General features: G+C 47.9%; 1 protein-coding gene across 1 annotated transcript in view; it reads right to left on the reverse strand.

The window, feature by feature from the left end:
* ADAM12 (ADAM metallopeptidase domain 12) overlaps window positions 1–14848 on the reverse strand; it is a gene marked incomplete at both ends in the record, with an annotated part of 329128 nt that overhangs the window by 33974 nt on the left and 280306 nt on the right. Inside the window, 3 exons of the mRNA XM_080694881.1 lie at window positions 1793–1870; window positions 5286–5484; window positions 5586–5694. Coding sequence (XP_080551007.1) covers window positions 1793–1870; window positions 5286–5484; window positions 5586–5694 — 386 coding nt within the window. The remainder of the gene's footprint in view (window positions 1–1792; window positions 1871–5285; window positions 5485–5585; window positions 5695–14848) is intronic.

Raw genomic sequence — 14848 nt, forward strand, 5'->3', positions numbered from 1 at the left:
GACGGTGGCCGGACCCCGTTGGCTGGGCTCACTCTTGCTGTATATGCAACTTGCTGAAAAAGTGTATGAACCGAGGGAACATTAGCACGGAGATCAGCGTTTCTTTCTGTAACAGTTTGAGAACCCTGGAAAGAAGCAAGTCACTCAGAAAGATTTCCAACACACTGCAAAATGGACAGGATGAGACGGATTATGTCCTCAGATGGCTGGCAGTCGGAGGTCTGAGCTTCCCTTCCACTTAAAGAAGCAGCTATAAACTCAGGTGACAAATTGCTGGGTGGTTTATATACAGAAGTCAACTCTTAGCTACAGTCTGTAAGCCAATCCCAAAGGCCCTGCATCAAAATACCAGTGTCAAATGTACACAGATACTTTAAGGCAGGGTGAAGTGGGTGGCCTATGTGATGATTCCCTGCTTTAACTGACTATTTTTTCTGTTTTGTTTTTGTTCTTGTTTTATGAATGCAACTGTTTGCCTCTCATTGCTTCACAGATGAATGCTGGCAGTAGAGACAGCCTGCCTGAGATGAGTCTGGGAGGATCTATGGAGCCCAAAGTGAGCAAGGCTAATTAGCCTGTGGCATGGCCAGCCTGAATCTCGGCTGTGTCCTTGGTAGGCGCTGCTCCTAAGGAAACAGCTGTGAAAGTCGCTGCTAGTAAGGTGCTGCTACTCAAGAACTGCCCTGCAAAGTTCCCAGCAGAGAAATCACGTTCCTGACACCTGACGCCCACAGGAGGTGCTGGGGCTGAGCCTCAGCTCATCAGGGAGGGACTGTGGCCAGGCTATTTGACGCCAAGCTGTGGCCAGCTCTTCTAGAACACGTGGGACTTGCCTTTCTAGTGTGTGCGTGAGGCTCCAGGGACACTGGGAAGGGAGGCAGCCAGGGTACTTGGGCCCACTTGCTGCTGAGCCGTTGGTTACGGGGATACACAATTTCCCTGCCCACCATGTGAGTCTTTGTTCATTAGTAAAACAACAGGGTCGGACTCTCCATTCAAAAAGAATTTATGCTCCAATGAAAACAGAGATTCTGTGTTAAGCTTCGAGTCAGCTAAGTGCAGCGTTAACCAGTGCCCTGGAAGGGGCATCTGGATCCAGCATGGTGGTAAGTTTACGAAAACCCCCATAACGGGACATCGGAATCACTAGCGAGTGTCTGATGGTCTTAAACATAGAATTTAGAGCATGATTTCTGTAGAAAAGGTTTCAGGAGAACAAAAGAACCACGGGCATGGGTAATCAAGATTAATATGATTCCACTGGAAATAATTTAGCCCATCAGGAACAATAAATTACATTTTAAACAATTAGAGTCGTTTTTCTCCCCTAAAGCTCCTCTGAGCTAAAATAACAGCCCATTGCAGTGGAAACCCATGGTAAGGGGTTCCAAGAACATGCGGTTCTGTGGCCTCTTGTCTTCGTTTTAATTCCTTCTGGAAGAATTTTGGTCCTGACACATCCTCAGAATGATGGTAGCAACAGGGATGGCCCGTTTAAAATGCTAATGTGAAGCGCGTCACGGAGCAAGGTTAGCCGCAAAATTACTTTGAAGATGACAAAATTCTTAAAAGCATAGAATGCTAATTTAAAAGATAATGACTGCTCAATCTGATTTGCTTTGTTAAATGAAGATGACATTTCTTGCGCTACGTAAAGGTCAAAGAAAATGAATGTCTTTAGAAGGAAATATGGAGAGGACACTGACTGCCATGTTGTTACAAAGTTACAGGTTGTAAGAACCTTTCTAAAGGGGTGATTTCTTGCTAGAGGAGGGCAGCTGGGCCCACTTACCCCCCGGCCGTGGCACTGCAGCGCACATTCATGGACTCCGAGCACACTGATGTTTTGACACCGACGATTGATGCAGATCTGTGGGAGGAGGAAGCACAGCAAATACCTCAGGACTCCTGCCCCCCCCCCCCCCCCCCCCCCGCCTGTGTATTAAAGAAGGAAGCAAAGGAGGCTTGGCAAAGGCTCTTCTCGTTAATACGCAGGCAGTAACAGCAATGCGTCAGTAACAGCAACGCGTCTTCCCTCGGACTCAAACCTGTTCCTGCTGTCTGGCTCCCAATTCAGCACTTGGCCCGGCTAAGTCCAACACGAACACTATAAAATTGTCTTAAACTTTATGGCATTTAAAATGGTTTTGGTGGGTCCTGAAATTATGACTGGTATCCTCATGGTTTTTGTTAAGGGCTTGCAATGAAAGGTGTGTATCATGGCACTTTTTCTCCATCAAAAAATATAGGAGAAGCTGGGCATGGTGGCGCATGCTTGTAATACCAGTACTTGGGAGGCTGAGACAGGAGGATCACAGGTTTCTAAGTCATCCTCAGCTACTTAGGCCCTCTGCAACTTAGTGAGACCCTGTTTTAAAATAAAGAATAAAAAATAGGGCTGGAGGTATAGTTTGGAGGTAGAATGCCCCTGGGTTCAATCCCCTGTACTGCAAAAAAAAAAAAAAAAAAAAAAAAAAAAAAAAAAAAAGAAAGAAAGAAAAAGAAAAAAGGAAAAGTATATATGATAGATGCCTGGTGTGGTACATGACTATAATTACAGTACTTGGGAGGCTAGGACAGGAGGATTACAGGTTTGAGACTAGCTTCAGCACCTTAGCAAGACCTTTAGCAACTTAGCTAGATACAGTCTAAAAAACAAATAGGTAGCCGGGCATGTTGGTGCACATTTGTAATCCCAGTATTTGGGAGGCTGAGACAGGAAGATTTTTCGTAGATAGCCTCGGGTACTAAGTAAGGTCTCTGCAACTTTGTGAGACCTTGGTTCAAAATAAAGAATAAGAAATAAGGCTAATAGTATAGTTCGGAGGTAGAATGCCCCCGGGTTCCATCCCCAGAAGTGCAAAAAAAAAAAAAAGAAAAACAATCAACACAAAACTCCCCAAAACCAAATAAATAGGTAGAAAGAGAGCTGGGGATGTAGCTCAGAGATAGAAGGCCCCAGGGTTTCAATTCCCAGTATATATAAAAACGCAAGATGGATTAGTCCTGACCCTGGGGCCTGTATAGACTCTCAGACTCCAAAAACCCAGGAACCAAGAATCTCTGAAAGGAGATATTGAAATATGGGCACTTTTTCAAAATACAACTGACAGGCAGTATCATCAGTGACACAAACCATCAACGGCAGGGCGCAGCCAAGGAAGCAGGCCCCTGTGTTTGCCAAGCCCTTACAGAGGCAGGATTTGCCGAATGACACTGAGTGGTTGACAAAGTGCAGCCTCATTTAAAACATGCGAGACACACTCCAGACTCCAAGGCTCAGGCCCCTTCTCCCTGTAAGATGTTACACATTAGCGGAGTCTCGGGGAGGAGAGTCTAATGTGTAGAATGCAGGCGCATCGTAACGAAGCAGAACCTTCCCATGGGAAGGTCACCATCTGAGCCCAACAGCTCATGAAGGCGGGTGTGTGCTCTTTGAAGAAAGCACCAACCCATGCAGCTTGAGAGGCTAGTGGGAGGCTTGCTAAAAACGTTCACATCTCAAACAATAAAGAAAGTGTCCCGAGCCAGGCATGGTGGCCATGTCTATAATCCCAGTGCTTGGGAGGCCCAGAAGGGGGCATCACAGGTTGGAGGCCAGCTTCAAAGACTTAGCCACCTTGGCAACTTAGTGAGACCCTGTTTCAAAAGTAAAAAATAAAAAAGAGCTGGGGCTGTAGCTCAGACGTAGAATGCTCTCAGGTTCAACCCCCAGTATAGAGAGAGAGAGAGAGAGAGAGAGAGAGAGAGAGAGAGAGGAAGGGAGAGAGAGAGGGAGGGACGGAGGGAGGGAGGGAGAGAGAGAGAGAAGGAGAAAGAGAGAGAGGAGAAGAAAGAAAAAGGAGAAAGAAGAAAGGAAGGAAGAAAAAGAGAAATAAGGAAGGAAGGGAGGGAGGGAGAGAAGGAGGAAGGGAGGGAGGGAGGAAGGAAGACGGGTCCTAGATTGTACCCAGTGGAGCAGGACCCAGTTGGAAGCGCAGCACGTAGGTTCTGCTGCCTCCTAACCCAGGCCAGGCAAAGATGGGCTTGAAGGTAAGTGGAGCCCTTGGACTTTCTGCGCCCAGATGCACCTGGTCCTGCCCATCCAGACTGTAGTTTAAGGATGGGCGTCACTGTAATGTCAAGAACTGGACAGAAGCTAATGTTTAAGGAGACACGAGAGCCTGTAACGTGCTTCCGGCCCCATCCGGTTTCCTCCAGAAAGCAGCCTCTGGGGCACGGGGCATGTGGTAGCCCAGGGCACGAGTGCAGGGCAGCCCGCCTTCCTGCTTCTGTAAAGAGAACAAACTATATCCATCTTTCTTTCTCTGCCACCTCCGGCTGAGTGAGTGATTTCACAATCCCTCTGAGGATGCAACCTAAAAAGCATTGAGAGCTGATTCATCTTTTTCCTAAAACATTTTATTAATCTGCTATCATTTAGTTTGATGAGAAAGTGTGGCTAAAAACCAATGTGGCAGAACATCAAAGCTTCAATTAAAAATTTTTTACCTTATTTTAAAATCTTAAAATATTGCTGGCTATGTTTTCCCTGTTCTCTGAAAGGATTCCCCTTTGACTCTCATGGGGTCCTCTCTCTTCCCCTCTCCTACTCTTCTCTCTCAAGGGTCTCAGAAAATATACCTGACTTCCCATTCTGCCCAGAAGAGATCATCCCCAAGAATTCTGCACCCCAAACCAAACTACATTTCCCAAAGCAACATGCGATGCTACTGCGTTTTCTTCCCGGGTCATTTCTGGGCTGGAAATTCTCATGACACTCAGGGTGTTGAAATAACCTGTATTCGCACCAAAGGGCCAAAAAGACAAACAGGTCTTCCTCAGATCTGCATCTCAATGGTCAGACTGGGATCTGGGATTTACTAACTTTTTCTTCTCGGTCCAAATAACCTGAGTCCAAAGACCACATTCTAAGAAGTGAATATTTAATTAATTATTTATTTACTTATTATTTATTTTTGTGGTACTAGGAATGGAGCCCAGGGGCATTCTACCTCCAAGTTACAGCCCCAGCCCTATTTCCTATTCTTTGTTTTGAAACAGGGCCTCACTGGGTTGCACAGGGTCTGCTCTAAGCCTCACTAAGTAGCTGACACTGTCTGTGGACCACGATCCTCCTGTCTCAGCCTTTCAAATGCTGGGATTACAAGTGTGAGCCACCACACTTGTAACGTGGAATTTTAGAGAGGTGAAGCAACTCCACAGCCCAGTCTTTGGATGGGCCATCTACCAATGGGCCCCGTTCCAGACTTACATGCATAGTGCAAGTGAGAATTGGGTCTTACTTTTCCATCTGCACACTTTGTCCCCGTAAGCACGAGGCCTGGGTCCGGCATGTCATCACCCAGGTACACATGGGTCCCCCGGCACAGAATTCGACCTCCTTCTTGCAGTGGGATATTGGTTTCTATGGAAACGGCATTGGTACCAATGACTGGTCGGCTGGCACCTCCTTGACACTGGATTTTCCCACACTTAGCATCTCTGGAAGAAGAAACAACCCCAAAGAGGAGCAGTTTGGAACCAGCCTTAAGTCACACGAGAAGGCACAGCCATGCCATCGACAGGACGCGCAGATTCCATACCTCATCTCGCATTTGGCGAAGGAGCTCTTGGAGTTTTTGCCGCAGTTGCCGTAAGGATCCCCTGCAGAGTTGACTTTCTCAAAGCAGATCCCAGGGGCGGGTTTAGCACCTGCAACACAAGCTGAGAGCATCAGTTTGGCTTTCTTTGGAGTGTGGGCATCGGGTTTTGGAGTTAAGGGGAGATGGGTTTTGTGTTCCGGGAAATGGCACCAACATCTTGGCTGAGTCAGGCTGGGAGCTGGCGGGTGGAATACCTGAGTGTCAAGGGCTCTCCCAACCCAGCTCATGCAGAAACGGATGTTTCCTAGCCCACTCTTCTGGAGGTCTGCTGTCCAGGGCTCAGGGCATGTACAGCCTCTCAGGAGCTGTGGCCGGGCTATGCAGCCAGATCTGATCCAGAGCAGGAAAGAGCTGGCTGCAGAGAAGGGGAAGACTGCTCTCTTTAGCAGCATCCCACACAATTCCGGTGTGAAAATGAGGCCAAGTCAGGCTCCAAAGAATAATGATGAGTAACTTGGGGAAGGAACAAAAAAAGGACAGATGAGCAATGTGGCAGTCATGTGCAGTGCTTTCGGTCCCCAAGGTTCCCTGTGAGAGCAAGTGCTGGCTTCAATTAGTGCCTATTTTGCAAGGCAGAGAATGTGCTCCGAGGCCATGGAGTCATAAACCCTGATAGTCAACACACGCACGTGACATTCCCCAGCAGAAAGGGTCACTGCAGCCGGAGAGCTCACAAGCGGCCTCTTTGAGCAGATCTTTCAGCCGGGGGAAGAGTAAGCATAGAACTAAGGCCTGTAGTGTCAACACTTCGGGCGGCTGAATCCTGGGCATAGTGCTATTTGCTGAAGACTATGAGGATGTCAGGAAAGCCTGGCACAGCTCCAGAACAGCCTGTGTCCTGTGGTGTGGGCGTGGCTCCCTTCTCTCCCATGATGGTCCTCTTTGGTCACATCTGCTCCTGTCACTTCTAACCACCAGGACTTCTGACTGCCAGGGTCCTAGAACCGTATCTGCCCCCTGCCCTTTTCCCCACCAACTCCTGGAGGTTCCATTTGCCTTCTAAGGTGAGAACAAAATTTCATTTCCAATCAGAGGCTGGGCAAAGCGCCTCTTCTCCCCAAATGTATGCACTGTTCTTCGGCCTGTGCCTGTCTCCTCTCATCAGCTGCTTGCAGACAAGATTTCATCTCATTTAAAAGCTGAAACAGGCACAGCCTAATGCCCCGCCCCTCCCCCCATGCAGTGAGCAGCATCCCCAGCTGTGGATCCTGGCCCTGAGCTGCCCCAGTCCACATATCTCACTTTCCTACTTTATTTTTTCTCTTTTTTTTGGGGGGGGGTGCTAGGGATGAAACCTAGGGGCATTTTACCTCTGAGCTATACCATCAGCCTTATTTTTTATTCTTTACTTTGAAACAGGTTCTCACTAAATTGTGGTGGGCCTCACTAAATAGCTGAGGGTGGCTGTGAACCCATGACCCTCCTGTCTCAGCCTCCCAAGTACTGGGATTACAATGTGTGCCACCATGCCTGGCTTGTTCTTTATCTCTCAAAAGCCACTTTAGAGGGGCCTTCGCAAACTTCTTCTTGAGGGACACTAGGCCCAACTAGACACAATTCTCTGCCATGGAAAAGATGGGGCCTCTGGCTCCTCACTCTTGCATTCCCTTAATTATATGGAGTCACTTCTTCTTTGCTTCCAGTGGGCGTTACTCCTGACATCCTCAGCCTCTGCCTTGTATACATCCAATTCACCCACATTCTGCCCTCTACTTCGTCCACGTTCTTCTGGCGGGTGGAAGACTGGGGTGTCGATACCTTGCACTCTTCCCAGCCCAACTCATGGCAAAGCCCAGGTATCAAAGCTCACTCTTGGAGAGGGAGAGATGGGAATGGTAAGTCTCAGTGAAGCACCTGTACTCTGAACTTCCATTAGTCCTATTTGACAGTACCTTTGATCCAAGTGCTTGAAATCCAAGTGCTTTGATCCAAGTTCTGGAAACCCTGGCACCCAGAATGCAGGCCGTGCAATGGTTGCTTGAGCTTTGCAGGGACCCGTGTGTTTATGGTTTGCTGGTCTGACCCTGATTCCTTTCCAGTCATCCATCGTACTTTCTTTCCTTATCTCCTCCCTCCCTTCTATCCATCCACTGTGTTGCAGAGTTCAACTATACCCAGGTATTTATTCAGCATTTATAATCTTCTAGGCACCAGGAGTAGAGTGGTGACCCAGTTGGTAACACTGCTTACTTGAACATTGCAAGGAGAGATAGGAAACAAGCCAATAAATACTTTTGTCTGAAGTCCAGGAGAGAGGGAGAGAGGGAGAGAGGGAGAGAGGGAGAGGGCGAGAGAGAGAGAGAGAGAGAGAGAGAGAGAGAGAGAGGGCGAGAGAGCACATGTGCATGTGCAAAAGCAGAGCTGTTTTTTTTTAAGACATGCTGGTCCACTACTCAGTCCTACAAGAAGGTGGGTCACATCCCATTTTCTGGACAAAAGAATCCTGAGGTATAACAGGTTAAGACAAGCAGCTTAACTTTGTATAGCTGTCAGGGGCAGGGCTGTCAGAAGAGGGGCCGAGATCTTCCCACCAGAGACTGGGTAGAGAGGCTTCACCCTGTTGGCCCTGCACTGGGCCTTAGTGATAGAGAAAAGAATAAATCCACCGACGGCCCATGTGGCTCCAGATCCAGGCCTATGAGACACGAGGAGCTGCTGCTGCCCACGAAGGGGGAGGAAATGGCTTCATCCTTCTTGAAGGCCAGGAGCTCCTGTGAGACTGGGGCCACGTGGAGTTGGTGCCCTCCTACCCTGTACACGATGCTCTTTTGATGCCAAATGCATTCTGTCGCTCTCACTATTATCACTTCTCTCCTGGACTCACAAACGAGATGAGGCTCAGTGAAGACTGTGTGTGGCCTTGGGAAGTGGAGATAAGAGAAGAGAATCTCCTCAGGAACCTGGGGTTTTGCACTCTTTGAAATAGCGGGTTCCAGGCAAGACGACGAGCTCATGAAAATCTCGTATGTTAAAAGAGCGCCTCCCTCCGGGGTTCCCTGCACCCAGCTCTCCCTTGCTCTTTCCCATGAGTGAGGCTCCCCCGAGTCCTGGCTCATTCTAGACATCCTTCCAGGCTGCTCTGGGCTGGGCCTCTCGAACCTTGTCTTATTAAGTAGGTTCTGAATGCCACTGGGCAAGACATTTGAGTCGACGCCTCTGTAAACACACTTGAGTAGACTCCTCTGTTCCACTGGGAACAAGGATCATCCTCCCTGTTTTTCTCTCTTCACTTTACCATACAACCAGTCTTTAAGGAATGAATCTGTTGGGCACCCAACTGCTAGGCACCGCACCGGGCACAGCGTTCAGTATCTTAGACCCTTGTGACACCCCGTAATGTCTACTTAGCCTCACTTCACAGATTTTAACACTGCTATTCAGCGTTTTAGCAGCTTGCTGAAGACCACAATATAAATGGCAAAGGTGGGCTGGACTCATGGATTGAAAGCCCAAAACGGTGATCTCCGCACCCAGTTGGTTGGCCATAGATAGCTGGCTCTGCCTTTCCTTCCTCTTCACAACACACGCCCTTGGGCTCCACCTGCTCCTGGACTGGGCTCCATGTCCACTACGTTCTTTTCCAAAGGAGAACTTGGCAGGCCATGAAGACAGCTGCTCTGTGCTCACATCTCAGGGGTTGGCCAAATTGGATGATATACCCCTGCGTCTGAGCACACCCCAGAGAATTTCAGTCTGAGAGGGGGCAGTGGACAGAAGCGGGAGACTGTTATATGCCTTCACACTGAAACTCTATTAATTTGGTAAAAGAAATAAATTCTGAATAGGATGACTTGGAAACTTCTGGGAGAGAAGTCAGTTCCTAAAGTATCAAAACTTGGTGGAGCTTGGCCAATAAAATTCATTTCACTCTGGGGTTAATTTGTCCAGTGGCTTGAACAAAACAAGATCTTAAGTTAGCTTTCTGTCTTTCCCAGGAAAAAAATAATAGTCTCTAAGAGACTTATTCTCTTGAGCTGTCACCAAAAACATGAGGGAGGAGATGCCATACCACAGGTAATGTGTGGCCAGGACCCGTCCTTGTCAATGGATTACAGCGATGTGGCAAAGAAAACTGACATTTGGATGAGAGGCAGGTCATGATTCCATCAGCTGGATAAAGTGGGGATAGAATTCATCTCTCTGTGGAAGCAAAGACCAGGCTCATACCTCAACCCTGTCATAAACTCTGTATTCTTTTCTCTATATAATGCAGGAAAATGTGTTACCATGGGAACTCATGGCCAACCTGGATGGATAGGTCTTTTAATTCTTCATCCTCCGGTGCTTAGGGACTGGCAATGCTCAGATGTCAACACTCTGAACCTGCTGTCATTTTAGTTGAGTGGGAGGGAGGGCAGGGAGGCGGGAGGGGATGGAGCAGAGCCTGTGAGTGGTGCTCATTCTCATCCAGTGGTCTAGTGTTTTCTACCTTGGGCTCTCCAGGTTGTCATGGAAGTCCCCGTGGGAAACATGGAGGTTTAAAGGCCAAGGGGTTGAAAATGAATCAAACTTATAAGGATACAAGTAGTTAAGACTAGGCCAGTTCACAGGATGGTTCCTGCAGGGTGCTGGGCCACTTCCTGGGGCCAGCGAGCTCCCAGCTAGATCTCCTCATACTGGCCACAGCCTTCCTGGTGTGTGATCCCTGTTTATAGGAGAACCTGTGCAGCTGGAGGGGTTTTCTCTAAAGGCTTGGAGCAACAGCCAGGGTTTATGATGGTGAGTTGTGCTGTGGCAGAGATGGGCTGGTTTGATGGTTGTGTCTAACACCTCTCCTCTATCTTTCCTTCTAAGAACAAAGGAACATGGGCTATCATGGGGAGCTAAATTTCCTACCCTATGCCAGAGATGAGTGAATGAAGATTCCATTTTGCCCAATCAGAGTGCTCAGCCCATGTGTTATGTGATTGCATCAATGGTGAGCACATGGCCAAAGCCAGGCCATTGAGTGTCCTCTCTGGAACTTGGGCTGTGGTTGAGGGTCCAGGGCTGTGGTGTCCTTTATGGCCTCTGCTGTCTCTTCCTTTTCACAGAAGCTGGGCTTGGCCTTCCCTTCTCTCCTTCCTCCTGCAGAGCTTACCTCTCCTGTGGTTACCATGCTTGTACTGGCCTTTTGGGATGCTCCGAGGCTCCTCCTGCCTGGCTGCGAAGTCCCTTGAGGTTGGAATGGTGTCTCAGGCCTGTGCCAAGCAGGGCAGTGCCCAGGAAGGAGTAGGGGAAGGCCAGGGGCCTCTCAGAGGAGGGTATTCTGCATGGTGTAGACAAAGCACTTGGGGCAAATGAAGACCCTCTCCCTGGTTATCTTTTCTGAGACTCTGGGTTTTCACTTATTTACTGACATCATGTAAAGTATTGCTGTGCTATCTTATGTGAGGTCATGAAAAAACAGATACTTTACTTCCTGGAAGGAGAACTCATCATGTCTTCAAAGTTTAAGAAAGATAAGAAAACTTATAAGCAGGGAATCAAAAGAGGGTTGGGTGCTGCCCTTAGGAGCAGATGCAGCTCTAGCATCAAAAGGAAGCATTACAGGTTTGAAGCCAGCCGCGCGCGCTGGCTTGGGAGACCCTGTTTCCAAATAAAAATGTAAAAATAGGTCTGGGAGTGTAGCCTGGAGGTAGAAGGGCTTCCAGGAATCCCAGTACCACCAAAAAAAAAAAAAACCCAAAAAACAACAACAAAAAAGGAAACATTAAAGGAAATGGACATGAGTGCACCGACCCTTGGACAGCCTTCTGAGAGGCTTGCCTCTCCAGACCCCATAGCGCTCAGGATTGTGAGGAAGGGTCTCTCAGGGTGTTTCTCCTGCCGTGTGCTAGCTACCAGCTGACATTTCTATTAGAGCCAGAATGATGAGTAATTTTAAAAGTATAAATGACTTGTGTCCACTTGTAAGCTGTTACAAAGGTACACATTTGGGTTCCAAGTTGCTTCTCTTAAATGTGTCTCCAAGTCTTATCAAAGAGATTTCAGAACTATCTTTTGGAAGGAGTTTTCTTATCGTTTTCACATTTTATCAATTTCATGCCTTTGAGTTCTGAATAATGGAACATTTTAGATGTTTTGCCATTACTAAGAGATAAAATTTAGCCTTTCGGGGTAGTTTTGATATCACACTGTATTTTATAATTATGTCGGAAGTGATAGATTTTAATTACCAGTTTTATCTTCGGAGTAAAGTAACTTATATTTGTAATTGTAGTTTGGAAGTTCCCAATGTCATTATGTCTTTTGAAGGAAATACGACAGCATTTCAATGAAGCTTACAATTATTCATCCTAATCTCTTACTTAAAATGATCCCGTTATGCAAATGTGCCTCTTCAGTTCAGTCAGATCAGCTCCTCTCTCCCTCCGTGGCTCATTTCCTCGACCCCTGTCTCTAATATCCACAGACAAAGCCATTTCTTTGAGCATAGGGGAGGCTGTCTTGCTTTCCCTGTCCCTTTTCTGCAAGATGCCCTTTGCATTGATCAGAAATGGAGTCCAAATGAACAGATTTTATCATTTCTGTCCTACACGATGAGACAAAAGGCAGACTTTCCTGACTCCTAAACAATACCCATCTTGGCCAAAAATATCTTTTCTTTCCATCTGTAGCCACCAGCACTCTTAGGTGATTAGTAAATGCACAACCCCAGGTGGGTTTCAGTAAACCAGGCTCATTTAAGCCAGCCTTGCAGATAAACACAGGCTATTTACCAGCCCATAAAAAATGATCCAGCCGACTCACACCACGTAAATCAAATGACACTAGGTTCTGGTGAGTGAAGAAATAGATAACGCTAACATGTTTCAGGACTTCCCCAAGGCAAACTGCCTGTGGCTTTGGGCACATGGTTATCACGCATCTGTAAGATTAATTGCCAAGTAGTGTTCTCAGTCATCTTGCCAGCAGTTCAGACGAACAACACTGGCCAAAGTAAATTTGCTGCTTAAAGAGAAATATCCAGCTGCATTTCAGCAAGAATAAAGGTCATGTCACAGTGACAGAAAATCTTTGTGGATATTAAGACTAAACTGGATAAAAAGAGCTGGATGCAAGCTATCCTGTTTGAACTGCGGATAACATTTCTGTCCTTGACATAAAAAGTCTTGAGATGTAAGATTGGTGGGAGCAGATCAGTGAGGGGGAAAAAATTAAACTTCTAGCCAACGGGAAGATTATCAGCATTATCAATAATAACAATTTGAAAAATAAGTAAATGAACAAAAACTCCAACAGCATTCTGCAAGGGGACTGCTTTGCCAGTTAAAAATTGCAGGCATATGTTTTGAATTTTCTATCGTTTCATTTGCAGAAAGATTTGGAAGCAGGATGACTTTATTGAAATATAATGCTGGGTGGAGAAAAGCCCATTTCAGAAGGGAACAGTTCATTGGAAGGAAGGGCTTCATCCGGTCAGTGTTTGCATAGCCAGCTCTGGGGCCTGAGTAACAGACATCCTGGATATGACCGGGGAGTTCTGCGTGACTCAACCAGTGGGCCGGGTCACCAGGGTGAGTGGCACGGCCATCAGTCAGGCAGGGACTCAATGGGTTCCAGAGCTCTGAGTTACTGTGCTTCCCAGGAGGCCTTGGATGACCCCAGCGTAAACACAGCCCAGGTCCCCGGGCGTTCACTGATGGGTCGGGAAATGAGAGCCTGCAAATGCTTTCTCGGCATTAAGTCTTCTTTTCCAAACCAGGAAAAGTAGATTCTGGCCAAGCACTGTACCAGGCATTAGAATGCTCTCATCCTGGTGCATCTGGCTGGCCAGGGGCCTGGCTGAGGAAGTCACCTCTGCTCCAGGACAGTGTCTGCCCGGGATCCATGCTTCCTCAGAGGACCTCGGGGTGGGGTCACATCCTGACTGCATGCCAGGGCTGAGCAAGAGCACACAGACTGTGGGAAGTGTGTCACAGAGTTGGGGCATTAAGGCAGTCTTACACTCACAGTGGGGGCATGGCAAATATTTGGCAAATGAGAGAATGGTGTGGCAAAGGAGGATCTCTGAAAGCCAAGCTTTAGCTAGAGCCCTCCATAAACAGGGCAACCTGCACTTCCCTGAATTTCCCCCTGTGTCTGGGCTCCTCCAACTATCCCACTCCGGATGCTGAAAACACCCTTCCTCTTCTACCCTGGAAGATGGCGACTCCGGGGGGACTCTGCCCATGAGCTCCTCATCGGCCACTCCCTTCCATCTGCCAAGCTGAGTCTTTTCCCCTCTACTCCAGTATCCTCTCTAAGCCCCAAGGTCTTGGTGTCTTACTTATTAATCTGGAAGCTTCCTGTGAGCAAAGTTTAGATTTATCATATGCTGTGTATTGGAAATGGTCCTCCATAAGACCCATCACATAGAGTAGATTATGGACTATTAGACGATCATAATATACCTCCCCACAGGGTAGGTAGATTACTGTTCCCATTTTATAGATGAGGCCCAATAAGGGCGAGCACTTTGCTGAAGATGATCCTGCTGGTTAGTGGTCTGTTCCATGCCAGCCCTTCTCTCCCCCTACAAAAGAAAGGGTTCACATGCTAATCTGGAACCTGTGAGTATGTTATTTACAAAACCCAAAGGACCTGAAGGTGTTGTTAAGTTAAAGATCGTGAGATGGGGAGATAATCCTGGATGGCCTGGATGGGATCCTGTAATCACAGGAATCCTTTCAGGAGGGAGGAGGAGGATCAGAGAAAAAAGGTGACCCTAGAAACAGAGGTCAGAGAGAAAGAGAGGAACTGGCTGATGCTGTGCCACTGGCCCCAGCGAAAAGAGGGGCACGGGCCAAGGAACACAGTGGTCTCTGCGCGCTGGGAAAGGCAGGGAACGGGCGCTGCTCGGCCAATTCTTGAGTCGCAAGATGAGAGGTCTGCAGTTCTGGTCATTTGCTGCAGTAGCGGCAGAAACGCACACGGTGCTCGTGGTGGGGGACAGAGCAGCTCCAGGGATTTGGAGGGAGAGGGTCACACTGCACTCGTGTGGGGTGGTCACAGCCCACCCAAAGGCCCCTGCACCGAAGACCACATGGTGGCGGCCCTCCATGTGCTCTCCGCTTCCTCGAGGAAGCTTGGTGGTGATTTGAACTGAGAAGGGGCTGGAGGAGGTACACAGGAATCCAAGGAGTCATGAGACTGGGATGAATCCTCAGACCTGGTCCCCAAATATGGTCCCTGTGATGTGCATACTGCCCTCTGCAGCGAACCACACTTGGCCAACCCCA

This window comes from Muscardinus avellanarius (genome assembly GCF_963383645.1).
Source record: "Muscardinus avellanarius genome assembly, chromosome: 4".
Taxonomy (NCBI): domain Eukaryota; kingdom Metazoa; phylum Chordata; class Mammalia; order Rodentia; family Gliridae; genus Muscardinus; species Muscardinus avellanarius.